The sequence below is a fragment of the Macadamia integrifolia genome, chromosome 14 (assembly GCF_013358625.1).
Source record: "Macadamia integrifolia cultivar HAES 741 chromosome 14, SCU_Mint_v3, whole genome shotgun sequence".
In the NCBI taxonomy this organism is placed as follows: Eukaryota; Viridiplantae; Streptophyta; class Magnoliopsida; order Proteales; family Proteaceae; genus Macadamia; species Macadamia integrifolia.
In genome coordinates, this window is record NC_056570.1 from 24,887,035 (window position 1) to 24,903,897 (window position 16,863).

The window sequence follows — 16,863 nt, forward strand, 5'->3', positions numbered from 1 at the left end:
TGGTTCTCTTGAGTCAACACAAGAAGAGTTCCCACGATAACTTGTAGCTCCATTCTGATCTACATCTCCCATAGTCGGTGCTGGCTCATTCCTGGGATTAGTTCTGGGTGGATTCTAAAGTGCATGCAATATCTGATCTATCCCTCTCTTAACTTCAGCCATTTCTATTTGCAAGGTCTCTATGAGTTGTAATCACTTGGTGGTAGATAGTCTCGAGGAGACTATGGAGGTGACACTGGACTTAGGCGAGTCAACCACTTACCCTGACATGTCTAAAGGGACCACGAAGAATACTTGAGGTGTGGAATTGTTCCTAAACCAAAAGTGGCTTATTTTAGGATTCTTGAATTCCCAATCCCTTATTCACACATTCGCTAGATTAACAACCAATGATCCATCCAAAAGTAGTCCGCTTAATGATAGGGGGTGGATAAGGTTCGATGCCCCTGGTCCACCCAATATCATAAGCAGAAGATTCATACAAATGGCTTGTCAAGAATATTCCCTTAAAATATTTCATATAATAAAGTCATGCTTTCCTTGCTCTTTTTCCCACTAGGCATCCTTCCTCTTGATTTTTCTCGGGACTTCTCGAGACTTTACGTGACTCTATAGGGATTGCCTCTAAGTTACGTATTTCTTAAGGAGGAGGGACACCTTCTATCCAAAACCTACTTAGGAAAGCAATTCCTTACGATGGGAATATAATGTAGGAACATTCTTTTTCAAGACCGCAAACAAGTTCTACAGTTAGCTTGTGGCGCTCCTAGCTTCTTCATCTATTTTCTACAGGATGCGAGTATGTGGTGGATGCAATAGGATTGACAAGGCTTCCTTGACAGGATCTATATACGCAAGGTACGTGATCCTTTTGACATACCCGTAGGTACGAGATCAATGGGGTGACTTCCTTGCCCATTACTTGTGACTACACATGAGGTTAAGCAATTGGCCATGGGGTGGTTGAACTGTGAGTGATTGTGTGAAAAAGTGTAATGTAGGGTAACCATCATTTAATATTAGAATTCCATAAAGTGCATCGACTTCCCCGAGGGTGCTGGCATAATTACGGACATCTTCGCCATTTGATGACGCATTAGATCTCAGAATGTTATAAAGTGTGCAGACCTCCCCGAGGGTGCTGGCACAAATAATACCTTCCACTCTTGTACAGGAAGTGGATATCATTTGCTCTCAGAGTACTCTCCATGACATGCGCTGACCTCCCCAAGGGTGTGGGAATGATAGGGAGTCCCTCGACAAATGGTTTCACTTCGAGCACGATGCATGATGCGGTTAGCGAATACAATTATGAACATGGGGTTAGCCAAATAGGTTTTCAAAAAAATGTGGTGGAAAATGTTCTTGCATTTAAAGGTAGCATCTAGTATTGGAAGCTTGACATTAATCCCCAGTGGAGTCGTTACGTGAGGGTAATAGTCGAAGATGATAAGATGTCTCTCTTCCCTTAGGGGGAAAAGGACTTGCTTCCCGACCTCTCTCCTCTCTCTTTCTCTTTCTTGTGAGGGGAGGGGTTCATGTCATGTGTGCTTTTCTTGTGGGCCCTGCACCACCATATCGCCACTCGGAGATACATGGGGGCCTTTTTCGTAAGAGTGCAAAATTTGTCATTTGAGACGGGGGTTTGATGATGGTCCAATACAGGGATTAAGATTGGGATCATACAAATGGGGTTTGGAGTCACCACCTAGGGTTATGGGCCTAGGACCCAAGGGTGGGCCCGATTCTTGAGAAAAGGGTCTGAATTTGGTCTGGTCCAGAGATTTAGGGTAAGTGCCATGTTACAGAATTGGGAAGGTGTTAGGCACCCAATCTGCGTGGTTCAACCGTTCTTCCTATTAGATGCTTGAGAATGAATATTTTTCACAATTATTACTATTCCACATGTATGGCTAAGTTATCACACATATATACATTAATTGAATTCAAACTACTATATACACTAAAACAGGGTCTATATAAAGTCTACATTATGACAAGTTGGTTGAGAAATTATACATAAACTTAATCCCTGTTTCAGGTCAAGAGTGGTGTGCCCCTGATTTGTACCAGCTCGGACTATCTTTCAAATTCTCCTGGCTCAGGGGAAGATGGTCTTGACCTTCAATTTCCTTTATTGAGAGATTCTAATTATGATGGTATTCGGATAGGGTTCTGGATAGGAACGGTTACTTTTGGATTTGGATTCGGACTGAGCTTCATCTAGGGTAGGCTATTTCCAAACTTAAGTAGAGGTGGCACTCCGACAGAGCTTTTGATTGGAATAGGCTAGGAGAGGGCTAGGTTGAGGTGGCACTTTGGTAGAGCTTCCGCTGGGAATGGCTATTTCTAGAAAGATTCCAAAGGATTGACCTCAAAATGGATTGAAGAGCTCCAAAGCCCCCAAGAACACTTTGAAGATCTGAATAGAGTTTCGGATCTTGACAAAGATCTCTCTGTAGACCCAAAGAACCTCAAAGGGGGGGTTTCTACTTTGGGTTAAACTCAAGAACACTCAAAGGAGGGGGTTGAAGAACATTTTACTTTTGGCAAAAAATTAGATCAGACTAAGAACTTGGATTAAAGATCTTCAAAGTCCCAAAGAACACTTCGAAGATCCGAATAAGATTTCGGATCTTGACGAAGACCCGAAGAAAATCAAGAGGGGGAGGGAAGGAGAGTTTCACTACAAGGGAGTAAGGTGGGGTTTTGGTGTGTGAAATCCAAAGGAGGGGTATTTATAGGTTTTTTCGGCCAATAGGAAAGAGGGAACATCTTTATCCAACGGATGAAAGAAGGATTCTTACCTAAAGTGGCTAAAAAGGGGTTTTATCCAATGGGTAAAAAGGGGTTCTCGGACCTAATGGATGGGCAGGGTTTTTATCCAATGGAAAAAAGATGGGTCTTTTGGAAGAGAGCTGAGATGAGGGATACAACCTAATGCATTGTAGTAGCATTTACCAGACTTAGTTTGTATTGTTAGGTAGATAATAAATAAATGAATTGAATCACGAGCATTATGGACTGTGTTTAATTTCCGTAATCATGCATCATAAATTACTACTGCTATTCACTTGCTTGGATGTGCTTGAACCCACCCCTCACTGAGTGAGTTGGAAAGCTCACCCCATGTATATACCCCTTTTTAGATGATGATGCAGGTATCATGGTGCCGATGGCGGGTGATCTAGTATCTTCTGGGTTAGAGTACGCTTTGAGCGACTAGTGGATGCTAGAACCAGAGGAGCACGGCTAGGACTATGCTTGCGACCATTGTGCTTACGCCGCACCGTAAGATTGTATATCATATTTTGATATTTTTGGATATAGCTGTGGATTGTATATATTGTTGAGGTTATAAGTATATGTCATGGATGGATGTAACAGAATAACTTGGTTATTGCTATTATATTACCATTAGATGTTTTCCTATTTTACTTATAATTCCGCTACTATACTCTGATTCCGCTGTTTATATTGATTTGTGATGTGAGATTGTGAAAATGTTAAGGTACTACTATCAGAGATCCTGGTAGGTTGTAAGATAGGTACGTCTCTTACTCACACCGTCGGTATTCCTAATGATAAGTTGGGTCTACCGGGAGTGGGGTGTGATAAAATTGGTTTACAAATTGTAGTCAACTAAGTTATAAATCTGCTAATATACTGGATGTGACCCAGAAATCCTCATATTTGCTTCTCAATCCGAGGCATGGGCATTTCCTGAATTGCCTTGATCTTGATCAGGTTGACTTCAATACCTCTTTCACTCACTAAGAAGCCTAACAACTTTCTCGACGTTGCCCCGAATACACTCTTTTGAGGGTTCAACTTTAGTTGATACTTCTTGATTCTTTCAAAGAATCGCTTTAGTATCAGAATATACCCCTACCGATCTTTTGACTTTACTATCATACAATATGGCCATGGCTACTCTTTGATAAGTTAGCCCAGCATTCTTCAGTCGAAAAGGCATCACCTTGTAACAATAGGTTTCCCACAGAGTGGTGAAGGCTATTTTCTCACGATCCTCTGGGTGCATGCTTATTTGGTTGTATCCCGAGAATCCATCCCTGAATTGAGTTGCTCTTGCTTGGACTCAAGAGTAAATTACACTTGACCCGAAACTAAGACGTTGTAAGCTGCTCTTGCTTGGACTCAAGAGTGGATTATACTTAACTTGTAACTAAGATGGTTGTAAAGGCTTATTTCTTGCCTAGTAAAAGAAACACATAATGAAAATCTCTCAAGGGGTACTGAGAGGAGTAGACGTAGACTTGATTATAAGTCAAACTACTATAAAATCCTTGTGTCTTGTCATTTTGATTTAGCACTTTGATTTTGCATTTCATCTAAGTTGTGATAAATTAAAATATTATCAAGTACTCTCGAAAAAACCTATTCACCCCCCCCCTCTACGTGTTTTTAACACTTATCAGTGTAGGCAGGATCGATTGAATTGGAGAAGGTTCAAGTTGTACAAGCCTTAGTGCTAAGTGTTCATGAGTTTATACACCTATTTGTATGCATGAGCACACCATTGTATAGACCATTGTGGGAGTCACTCCCCATCTAAATAGGGGCACCAAAAGAAGATAGGTAGAACTAATCGATCAATATCCATCAGTGGATCATTGGTGACATCCACCCGTGGTACTATACTTTCGAAGACAAGTTATTTGATTGTGGGGCCCATGGCTTCGCACCTGTGTACTCTGAAACACCTCTAAGGTTTGGCACATCATCCATAATGATTAAAATTAACTAATATAACCCAATGAATGTGGGCCCACACAGATCAAAATACGTATTAATTCATTTCTTGGAAAATACATTTTTTAGCCAAACAAGCTTTAGTAGGAATAGTATATGTATATAATGTGTCAATCCAATTCACTTTCTCATTTCAATAATTGAAGAAAGGAGGAGAGAAAGAAGAAGAAGGGAGAAGGAGGAGTAAAAGTTTAAGGGTGGGGGGACTTCTTGCCACTTGTACACACAACCAAGGTAGGAGACCCTTTTCACTCTCTCTCCCTTCTAGTTTCATTTTTGGTAGAGACTTAAGCTAGGGTGGTTTCTTCAGATGAAACCTAGAGGGCTGGACATGGATGTTTGTAAGAGGGAGATCCCTTGCTTGCATGTTCCTATTTCACCCACCTAGATAAGAACGTGTAACCCTAACTAGATTATTAGGATACTAAAAGGAAAAAAATTACTTATAAGTTCTAATAGAACACTAATAAACCCCTTCAATAAGATGACTTATCACAATCATGAGGAACCCAAAAAGTTTAGCATGCACTAAGGATGAAATTTGGGCGAAGAACTCATCCTCACTCACTGGTCGATTACCATCGGTGGATATCACATCCACTTGAGGAACCAACCAATAAACAAACTTTCAGAACCTGAGCAACTGTCCCATCCTCTAGTGACACCTACCAGTAGGACATCATCCACCAGTGCCATCCACCGGTGGTACCTTCTGAATTTATTTCAGAATTGGGCTTAAGGGTCTTTTAGGACTTCAATAGGACTTCTTCTATTAAATACTCAATAACATAATCACACTAACTTGGTTAGGTCATAACCAAGTCACGCGGCGAGGCCAATGCGGTTTAAGGATAGTTGAATCACCGAATCTACTGACGAGGTGAGTGGGTGGTTTGACCTAATTTATGGAGTGATTCTACGTTAATTTATTTCTGTATGAACATGATCTTTGTTTATTTAAGTTATGTTATTTAATTATAATATAATGTACATGATGAGATTGGATGGAAATTGATTGCCTAAGTTATTTCATTACAACATGTTGTATATGAGAATGGATGGAAATGGTATTTTATGCTATTCAGTTGGTTTCATTATGATGGATGTTTAGTATGTGAGATGTTGGTTGAGGAACATGGTGTGGTTGATGGAGGATTCTGGTACTATGTTCCTGCATTTCTTTTATATGATGTTATGTCCATAACATGTAGAAACATATAGTTAGAGATCATTGACCCAGTGTTACGAACCCTTGCCAACAGGGGGTAAGTTGTTGGACAACCCATTGTGGTAGGTTCGACGAGCCTTTCTGGAATACCATGCCCACGATACAATTTGATTGTTGTAGGAGGTAGATAGAGCTCGGGTGACTGATGTGTGATTTTTGGGACTTTGGCGCTAGGATGGGGTTATCAGGGGTTTGCTGGCGTGTCCGGGATTAATAGACTTCTAATCTCAACTAAGGTTTGTATCGCTGGGTGACCGATGGCGCGTTCCAGGACCAGATTGCTACCTAATGTGTTGCAGTAACACTTATACCAATACAGACTTAGTTTTATTAATTAGGTTATGTAACTAAATTAAATGAACTCATGCACCACATTATATTATTTGTGTTTGATTCATGTGTTGCATCACATTGACTGTGTATGCTTGCATGCTATCCATCCCTCACTAGGCTTAGTGAAGCCCTCCCCATGTTTGTGTTTCCTTTTTAGATGGTGATATAGGTAGTCTGATGGTAGCAAGTGGTGAGACACATACTTTAGTGGCTGATGACTATTGGTGATAGAGTTCGAGATGCATGACCCAGATTGTGTCTGCGATTATTATGCATATGGTGCACTTTGAGGATGATGACAAGGATCATGATTTTTTTTTAGATATTTTATGTACTTTGATATGTATGCAAAGTGGATCATGTGCACAGAGTATTGTATATAACTCTTAACATGTAGAATCACCAGTTGACAATCTATAATAATGGTTATATCTCCTTTCTGCTGATTTTTATTAGATGTTATTGTATTTAATTGTGTTGTTAAAGTATTGCATTATAATCCTAGATGGTAGGTTAGGACATGGGTATGTGTCTAAGTCACATATCATCACCTTAGTGAAGGTGGGGTGTGACGCATTAACAAGGCGAAATGTCTAAGCGTGGTCTATAAGGAAGAGCTGAGATTCCTTAATATAATCCAAAGTTAAGACAAGTTGCCTCTGTTGATTGTTCCCACAAGGCTTGACCTGAAAAAGTCTCCACTACTGAAGGTCTTCAAAGATAGCTTCGAAAAGAGCTGATGATGCAGAGACGGAGGAATTCCTGAAGCTTCCAGGAGGAGATCATGCACTTTATCAATGAGTTTGAAATCTCTAATTCTCACAGATGCCATGGTGAATCCCTTCAGTTGCTCAAGTGGTGTTCTTCTGCAACTAGTAGAGAACCTATAAACCACATTTTATAATTTACGTATGAAAAGAGAGACATTAGCCAAATTAGAGGTATCATAAATTAGGGATGATTTGAAAGTTTCTAAGCATTCAACTCCCTATTCTTTTCTATTTAATCTCGCGCTGAAATTTTCCTCACTTCTCCACCCTCCCTTGTAACCCCGCCTCCTTTGTACCTCTTTTGCCCCCACCATTGCTCCTCAACCCTCTTATGCAGACCTCCACCCCAAACTTGCCCCTGCAACACCACCTCCTTTCTACTCCCTTATGCCTCGTCCCACCCCATGCCACCCTAGCACTCCCTATTGCTCCTCTTGCTCCACCTCATTCCCCACAAAAGAAGAAGAAGAAAAGAAGAAGATGATGATGAAGTGTTTGTGGGGAATAAAAAAATTAAGAGACCAAGTGGGTGTTATTTTTATATGGAGGAAGGGAAAGTAGAGATAACAACTAGAGGTCTCAAGTGGCGAGTGTGGAATTTTTTGCGCACTACAACCCACCAACTGCACTAGGAACTTGTTAAAAATTGGACCATTTCTTGATTTGTGCGTGTTGGCCTTGCGAAGGGTCCATGCTAATCTTTTCTATATTGTTTCAATTTTATTGGATGTCTCCAAAAAGACATACACACGATGATTTTTGAACTTTGGACATCTTAATCAACTAGAGTTCTCGATTTGTGCGGGTCATCCTTGCGAAGGGTCCATGCTAATCTTCTCCGTATCATTTCAATTTTATCGGATATCTACAAAAAAAAATACACATAATGATTATTGAACTTTAGACATCTTAATCAACTAGAGTTCCAGCCACACCTAAGGTAGGTGTTGAATAAAAAAACGAGCAGATGGAGAAGGTTGTTGGGGGGTATTTTAGGTTTTTTTATTTATCTTTCTTAACTCAGGTGAGGATCCCATAAATATTTTGGTAATTTACATCACCACCCCTTAGAGAATGCCACTATTAGAGAGATACCCCCTGCATAATACCAAATTACTCTCGTACCCCCTACCGTCAATCTCTGTTAGGGAATATACCTTATATGCTGACATCAGCTGGGTTATTTATTTTAAAATACCAAAATACCCTCATAATAAGTAAACTACCATATATACCCTTATCATTCTTCTTCCCCGAATCAAAGAACCAACCCTGGAAATAGAAGGAGAGAAACGACAGATTAGGTCGGCCGAGAAGCACAGTAACCGGTCGAGCGGTGCGTTTTTAGGTAAGCATTGTTTCTTCGATCATTTCCATTAACCGATTCCTTTTTTTCTCTTTTGTTTGTTTGGCAATAGTAATACCTAATCTCACTTAAGTTTAGGCCTGATAGTTTAGTTTTGAGAAAAGGGTTTTAGGTTTTTTATGCTTGTAGTGTATCAGTGGAACATTGAAGCCCTATCATTTCTTGCAGACAGATTTTGTTTGTTCTAGGGTTTCTCAATGTTATTGAGAATCGATGTTGTCATTTTAAGAGTTGAGATATAGAAGAAGGAAGCTTCAAGGGATCGACAATAATGGTGGACCTATGGTGGTCTCTGTTGGGTGCTGCAATTCCAACTGTTGTTGTAGGACAAGCTATAAGGATGAAAAGAAGGGGTGCTGACGAAGAGAGAATCAATAGTGCCCATAGAAGGGAGAAGAGTTTCGATGACATTTTTGTGTGTAAGAGGATCTGTACTTCGAAGAGAATGTTGAAGAAGGTCGGTAGATTCTCTAAAGACCCAAGTCCTGATACGTTCACTTCACTGGGATTGAGCTTCACTTACTATGGCTGCATTTTGGGTGACTTCATACATGCCTATATTCCATAGTGATAGTGACGGTGAAGGTGAAGGTGAAGGTGAAGGTGAAGGGTTAGGGTAAAATGGGATTGACTTTATGTTCTAGACAAAAGGGTAAAAATGTCAATTCATATCCTCACTTAACAGAGACTGACGGTAGGGGGTATGAGCGTAATTTGGTGTTATGTAGGGGTGTCTCTCTAATAGTGGCATTCTTTAGGGGGTGGCACTGTAAATTACCCTAAATCTTTTTAACATTATAACTTGTGAATGTAAAATTTCTACAAAAAAAAAAATTTGTGATTATAAAATATAAATTAAATCTGCCATTTTTGTATATCTTTTTTTCTATGTTTTAGGAAATTTCCCTTTTTTCTAATCTTTATATAACTAGGAAGAGAGAAGAAATGGGGAGGGGAGGGGGAATGTTAATGGAAGAAAAGTGCCAATTATAGGAAAGTTTGTCGAGGAGAATTTGATTGCGAAGGAGGGCTGATTGAATTTTGGGTGCAATTCGGATATCAGATTTGGACACCTGTCCCTAATAACGTGGACGGTTCAGATTGAGAGAGAGGTTGTCAAGAGTGAGCAACTGCCCCTTGGTGGACCTCGAAGAGAAAACCCGATCCATCACTTGCGATCCACTAATCCTCGACTCCATCTTCCCCCTTCCTTCAATTTCAAATCGTTGAAGCTTCTCAAATCCTTTCTCAAAAAGCACTATTGTTTTTTAGCGTCCACAAGATGAGGAGTTTGTTTGTTGCTGGCAGCTCACATGCGAGGGAAACATCGCTCATGTAATAGTGATTCCCAACATCATTCAGAAGCTTAATGATTTCTTGAATGAACTAGTTCAGAAGCGCTCAACCTGGTATCAGGATGGAAAATTGTAACCTCCTTGTCTTGCAGCAGATTTATAAGTTGAGAATTGTGCTTGTACTCTTCATAAGTGTTTGAATTTATATTTATTTTATTATAATTAAGTTTCAAAATGAGGTTTTTCTTTTATGTGTTTTTATGACTTGTAATGGTGTGGGACCTTTAGGGCCAAGGTAGTGGAAAAATGGTCAATAACATCCTTTGGGAGCCTTAAAGTCCATTCATAACCATTACTATGAGTGGAGAGGTGGGCAAAGAGAATTGATTTGGATTAATTTCATTTATAAAATTAATTCTCAATTCATGCCGTAGGTTATTGCCAAATGGAGGTAAATGGTCAATGTCATTATATGGGTGCCCTAAAGTCCATTCATGGTCACTACCATGAGTGGGAAGGTGGGCTAAGAAATTGATTGAGAATAATTTAATTTATTTAATTAATTCCCAATTCATGTCTATATGACATTATTCTCCAATTAACTTGCCATTAGTTGGATGTTACTCTTGGGGAATTTAAAAAGGTGCAAGGGTTGGTTTTGGGTCTATATAAACCCAATCAAATACTTTGCAGAGATATACATTCACACATTGACACTACATCTATTTCTATTCTTTGTAATCATACAAGTCTTTCTCTTTCTTCTATTTTCTCTAAGTCTTGTGTAAGGTTAGAGGGGCTGCTGTGTTGTATCTTTTTGCTCTTTGAAGGGACTAGAAGAACTGCCACATCTTCTAGTGGGAGGTTGTTTTATCTTGGAGGTAGAAGTGCAGAACAACTCTTGGCAATAGAGGGCATCAATTACCTTAAATGTAGTATTACAAGTGTGACTCAACCTCAATTATGTTCGAAGCTTTTTCAGTTGCTGTGGTGGTGATTCAACATCTATTTTAAGCTTTTCCTCATCTCATTTCAACCAAGGATCAATACTACAACATTAAAGTAGTTTCTACTGCAAAAGCTTCGTATTGCAATTTGTTTTCTTTTTGTAAGAAATTGTAATAGAATTACCCAATAAGTGATGGATCAGAAAGTGTATAGAAGATTTGTTCAAGATTTTCCCCTCGTGTATCTCTCTTTGGCTATATTATCTAGCCAACTCTTTAAATTTACTGCATTCATGGGTTCGTTAACATTACTGTTTTATAGTTTGCTAAGATACAATTGCTTAATTATTCTTTAGCATCCAGATGAGCGTTGTCTTGGCAGGTTCACTTCTCCAGAGGGCTTCATCTGTTATGAATGTAATGAAGTAAAAAACTGAAATTATATCCATGGAATGGCCGGCAGCCTGAGGAGTGGGCTATTCTCAACCTCCAGAGCTTTGGGTTCTCCACCTTGATCATGATTTTCCTAATCTAGGTTTTATGTCAACGAGAAGAATGTCCAGAAGCCGAATAATCTAGGTTACCTCAAAGAGAAGAATCCAATTTTTGAGAAAGGGTTTGAGAAGTTTCAACGATTTCAAATTGAAGGAAAAGGGAAAGATGGAGTAGGGGGTTAGTGGATCGCAGGTGATGATTGGTTATTCCTTTGAGGTCCATTTAGGCTGTGTTTAGTAGCCAAGAAAAGAAAAGAAAAGAAAAGAAAAAAGTACAAATTTTGTACTTTTTTCTTTGGGTGAAGAATTTTTCTTTGCACTTGGTATGTCTTCACCCAAGAGAAGATTCTTCTTTTCAAATTCAAAATTCCTCTTGGGAATTGTGAAGTTTTCTTTTACTCCCCTAAAAATTTTCTTGCCAAAAACACAAGAAAACATAAGAAAATATGAAAAAATAATAAGACAAAAAATAATGATTACACAATGATTTCCTATATGTCTATCTCTCTCTTAAAATTCAAAATTTTTTGAATTTTTTTCTTTTCTTTTCTTTTCTTCTCTTGGTAGCCAAACATACATAATCTTTTTATTTTCTTATCATTTCATTTATTTTCTTCTCTTCTCTTTTCTTTTCTTTTCTAGATTCTTTTTTTCTTTCTTTTCTTTTCTTTTCTTCTCTTGGCTACCAAACATAAACTGCTCACTCCCAACCACCTCTCTCTCTCTCTCTCTCAATCTGGATCGTTCACGTTATTAGGAACAGGTGTCCAAATCTAATAAAAGAATTGCACCAAATTGCACTTTCTAAGAATCGGAGAGGATCACGATCCCCGGGGGGTTGAAGTTCGTTTTATTCCGGTTCCGGTTTCGATACCTGACCTCTCTCCCTCTCCCTCTCCCTCTCCCTCGTGGATTGGAGACATCGTCGTGGTTTCAAATTTCATGGCGTATCGAAGAAGACAAGGGCTCACTAAGTCGTCGACGTTCAAGGAAGAGATTCGATATCCCTCCGACGATAGCTCCTCCTCGTCTCTTGCCGCTCAAGCCATCCGAGCTTCCTCCGCTCATCGTGATTCCTCTTTCTCTTCTGCATATGGCGAGTCCGCCCTCGCATTTGCTTACAGAGAACCCAATCGTCAAAGATCTTCTGAATTCAGACAGGTCGGTCCAACCCGGCCCCTCTTCCCACAAATTTTTTTTGGTAGGACTATGTTTGATATCGGACGGATCGTTCTCCGAATCTGCGGAAAAGATTGGGGTTTCTGTCAAGGGACCATTCTTCGATTTTGAAATTTCTGTTGGCACAATTGAACCCACATTTGTTTTTCAAATTCATCCCTTTGGGTGATATAAACCTCTATTTGAGAAAATATCCCTGGTTCCTGGCTGGAGAAGTGTGAGTTTGTTCAGCTGATGCTTGTTGTGGTCCAAATCGTGGTCATTAATTGCCCTTTTTTTTTTTTCATGTTTAGTTTGCAATATTCTGTGGATTGGATCTTTGTCTGTTAGATATCTGGGGCCTTGGATTAGCCTGTAATCGAGGTCTCACAGGACATTTTCTGTTTTTTTTTTTTTCGAAAGAGAAACCTTTAGATTAGCTGAAAAAATTTACAAATCTACACTTTGAGTTCAGCGCTTTTAGCGCCCAAGTTTTCAAAAGCCCTATTTGCTGATTGTCATTCACAAAACAAAGAAATTTAGAGAGGATGTGGTCCATTTCCACTCTCCAAGCAAAAGTAGCCCAAGGCCACTTCAAAAAATTATACTTTTCACTAAGGTATCAAGTCCCTCTAAGTCAGTTAAAATGCTTTCAGTTTCCCACCCTTTCAACCGATATTCCTGTAGTCCGATCAGAAATCCCATTGCCGCTACATCAATACCCTCTTCTGTCATGACAAAATCAGCAAGAGAGAGTAAGCAACAGGAATGAGAAAACACTGACAGTGCCCACCCAGGGATGTTTTAAGATTTATCGGTCACAACTGTTATAAATAATACTTTAGCCTGGGGTAGGAAAGGGGTGATAATTGTCAACGGTTTAAAGAAAGAGGGCTGATCTGTTGGAAGATAGTGCCACATAGTGCAGTGAGGACACACTTTTGCAATCCAACCATTCACCTGCTGTATTACATGAGCTGGTGAGGGGATGAAATCCCCCAAGGTGACCCTATTTCTACGCATCCATAACAGATAACAAGTTATTATTAGAAAAGTAAAGAAAGAAGATAACTTAGTCAGAGTTAAGTTACAAGAGTTAAAAAAATACATTATTGATCTAGCTACAGAAGTAAAAGGAAGGCATGAGGGTCTTAAGCCTAACGGTCTGGCCGCCTAGATCCTTTAAGCAAATTCACAAGAGAAGAGCACATGGAAGAGATATTCCTGCCCTTTGTGGCATAGACCACAGGTAGTGTCTATATCCATCCATTTATGCAGGTTTTCTTTTGTGGGTATTCCATTCAATGTCAGTCGTCAAAAGAACAACTTAAAATTTTGGCGGAATTATGAGTTTCCAAAAAAAGCGCCACCATTGTGAGTAAGGCAATAAACAAGAACACCTGTTGGAGCATCCATTAGTGTTAGTACTAGAGTTGGACAGGAGATATCTAGCAGCAATTTTGGTTGTTAGAATGCCACTTTTGGAAGTATGGCACCACCAATGATCATTAGATGATTGAATGGGAATATGCAAGATAAGATTGGCAATTTGCTTAGGCAGCACAGATCTAATCAAAGAAAAATCCCAGCTGTTGTTAGAAATAACATGATTAACTAAAGTCAAGTGATTAGAGGTAGTAGAGGTACCTAGAAAAGGAGCAATAGAGGTAGTAGAGTTAGTGTAAATCCATGGGTCAGTCCAAAAAAAAAGTATTATTCCTATCACCAATGTTCCTATGTATTCTGTTTCTTGAGAATACAGCGAGGATGCAGTACCAGTTAAATCCATTTAGTCTAATGCAGTCGAGAAAGTCTTGATTTTTTATCTTTTGTAAATTAAATCTATTTACTCTAATGCAGTGTAGACCGAAGATACTGGAGGTGATACAAAACTGACCAAATGGCGTTGGAATCCTCACCTAATTTATAATATCAGATGATGTTAATTGCGGGTTAATATATTGTGACAAAGACAAGTTAATTAATTGGTAATTAAGTCGAGCTCTGATCAGGGACTTAAAAATGAAAATTTAGTTGTAGGGATAATTAGCCTAGTTTTGTCATGATGGATCACTTTGTGCCAACTTGAATTTCTCACTTGATTACGGTGCAAAAGTGTGTGTTTTATACCCCGTGTAGAAATCTGGTGAAGAATCTACAAGTCCACTCTCCAGCTTGAGTAACTGGCGGATTGAAAAAATATTCGTTACCTATGAGGCTGTGTTTTGTAGAGGGAATGTTTGTTCATAAAGGAGTGCCAGAAAAAAAATGCCTGGCAGCCACACACACACAGTCTCTTCCTGTCCCTCGCCCCTAAAATTTTTCCCTTCTTCTAATTGAAATAGAGGAATCTGATTTTTGCCTGAGTTCTTGTAATTGAAGCCTTCTGCAGCTTATCTTTATATTGATTGATATCAATAGACTGATTTGTCTGTGAATGCAGGATCCAGCTTCTTATGAATATACATCGATAAAGAGTTTGAATGATTCCAAGCATGGCTTTTGGGGAATCCTTGCTAGAAAAGCTAAGGCAATTCTTGAGGATGATAATGTTGCACAACAATTTGAAACATCTAGCAAAACAAAGCCCCAAATGCTTGAAACGTCATCTGGTGATCAGGTAATTAAGTTCCTCCAACAGTGCTCTAGGTAATCAATAATCTATTTCCATATGCTTTTATTGATCAATATTTTATACTTAAATTTTTTAAATTCTGGTTCTTTTGGAAGTGGAAAATTGTAGATTATGAAAAATCTAGATAATCATAAGCATAATGAATGTGTTGCGAAACTTATGTGAACCTTGTGGATTGCATAATCACAAAATGTTGTGAGGTGGTTTACCCTAGGTAAACAACCGCAATAGGTTTTACACTCCCAACCAATAATCAGATCTGGTTTTCAGATCTCAGAACCAAAGAAAGCTTCACAGAGATGGATTGGGGATGAAATATAAGTCACAAAATAAAAGGGTTGAGAACTTCCACACCTGATCAGTACTAGACCTAGATTAGGTCAAATTAACCCTCCAATAAAGCCTGCGGATGGACTATAGGAAGGCTGCAACACAAAAGGCAGCAACCCTGTCTGAAAGTAGGGACATTCTATCTCAGGAGTTTTGGAGCAACAATGGCTGCAATTCAAGCTTTCACTGATTGCAAAAGTGTTATAATGGTCTCTCTTAAATAGGCTAGGCACAGCCTTACAAATTAGAAACAAACCAAAAAAGAAACTAATATGAAATTAGACTAAGGCCTTTAGCAACTTAAAACTAACTTGTACTCTAAGAAAACATAAGAGACAACACTAAGGACTTCTAGAAGACTAACTTTTACTTGGCCAACTTGTAGTTTGAATGATCAAATGCATAGGTTTCATAGCATTAAGGCGAACCAAGGTGGTGGGAGGGTTGTATAAGCGCTTAGGCAATAAGGCGCCCGGCGTAAGGCTAACAAGGCGCCTAATCGACTAAGTGTTATTTTTTATTTTTCCTCTTTTCTACCATTATTTAGTTTGCTACATATACCTTGTATCATAAAAAATCAACATTAAGCCATTTCAAGTAATCAAAGTTCAACATTAAGCCACATCAAATCATAAAAAAATCGACATTAAGTCATAAAAAATAACATTTAGAGAAATGCTCTTGTTAATAATAATTTTGACTAGTCAAATGATTTTATTTGTACATGAAACTTTTTGTATTAGGTATAACACAAAACTAGCTTTCCGATAAGTCCAAGGTTACTTAAATCTGAGTTGTAAAGACAAAGTTATATTCCGTTCAAAATTATTTTAAAGCGCGCGAATGCTGTTAAAATCGCCGGAATGAACATAATTTTATGGACATCAAAACAAAGATTATGTTACTAGACTTTTGGTTTTTAGTAATGTTTTACCATGATAAGATTTAAAAAATTTTTAGAATTGAGAAAACCCCAGCGTTTGAAAGTTGAAAATCGCTCATATAACAATAAAAGATCATGTTACCGAACTTTTGGTTTTAGTAATGTTTTACCATGATAAGATTTATAAAATTTTCAGAATTGAGAAAAAGCCTAGCATTGAAATATTGAAAATTGCCCATACAACAAAAACAAAATCAGTTTTGTTCTTGGATTGGGAGGTTTGACTTTTTATCATTTTGGAATTTGATATTTAAATTATTTTTATTGGATTCATATAGGGAGTATTTGCTTATTTATGAATAATATCTTAAGTGATATTTGGCATCAAGTGCCAAAACATAAGGTGACAGTTGCCTAGGCCCTTGGCTAACCGTGTGGACGCTAAGGTGGCACCTAGGCGATACCTTAACAACTATATTCACAAACACACGAAAGACAAAACCCAACCTCTATGGATATCGCAGGTCACATTATGGAAGCTTCCGGACAGCAACTGCAAGCTGGATCGATGGGCATTTTGGAGGTTTTTCTAGAAGGCCAATGAGGAAGTGAAAAAACTAAAGTAATATGTGGCATCTATGCTAGTTCAAT

At 38.7% G+C, this 16,863-nt stretch overlaps 1 protein-coding gene and 2 non-coding genes across 5 annotated transcripts in view; 1 reads left to right on the forward strand and 2 right to left on the reverse strand.

Moving 5' to 3' along the window:
* Nucleotides 1-7,744: 7,744 nt before the first annotated feature.
* Nucleotides 7,745-7,847, reverse strand: LOC122062257. Its single transcript, XR_006134879.1, has one exon. It is a non-coding gene; the product is annotated as a U6 spliceosomal RNA (small nuclear RNA).
* A 31-nt stretch (nucleotides 7,848-7,878) lies between these two features.
* Nucleotides 7,879-7,983, reverse strand: LOC122062258. Its single transcript, XR_006134880.1, has one exon. It is a non-coding gene; the product is annotated as a U6 spliceosomal RNA (small nuclear RNA).
* A 4,027-nt stretch (nucleotides 7,984-12,010) lies between these two features.
* LOC122061566 overlaps nucleotides 12,011-16,863 on the forward strand; it is a 35,739-nt gene continuing 30,886 nt past the window's right edge. For 2 of the 3 annotated variants that reach the window (XM_042624891.1, XM_042624893.1), the window contains exons 1-2: nucleotides 12,012-12,367; nucleotides 14,808-14,984. In XM_042624891.1, the coding sequence (XP_042480825.1) occupies nucleotides 12,149-12,367; nucleotides 14,808-14,984 (396 nt within the window). In that variant the 5' untranslated portion in view covers nucleotides 12,012-12,148. Of the gene's footprint in view, nucleotides 12,368-14,807; nucleotides 14,985-16,863 lie in introns of all 3 variants that reach the window. The other variant, XM_042624894.1, reaches the window with a different exon arrangement.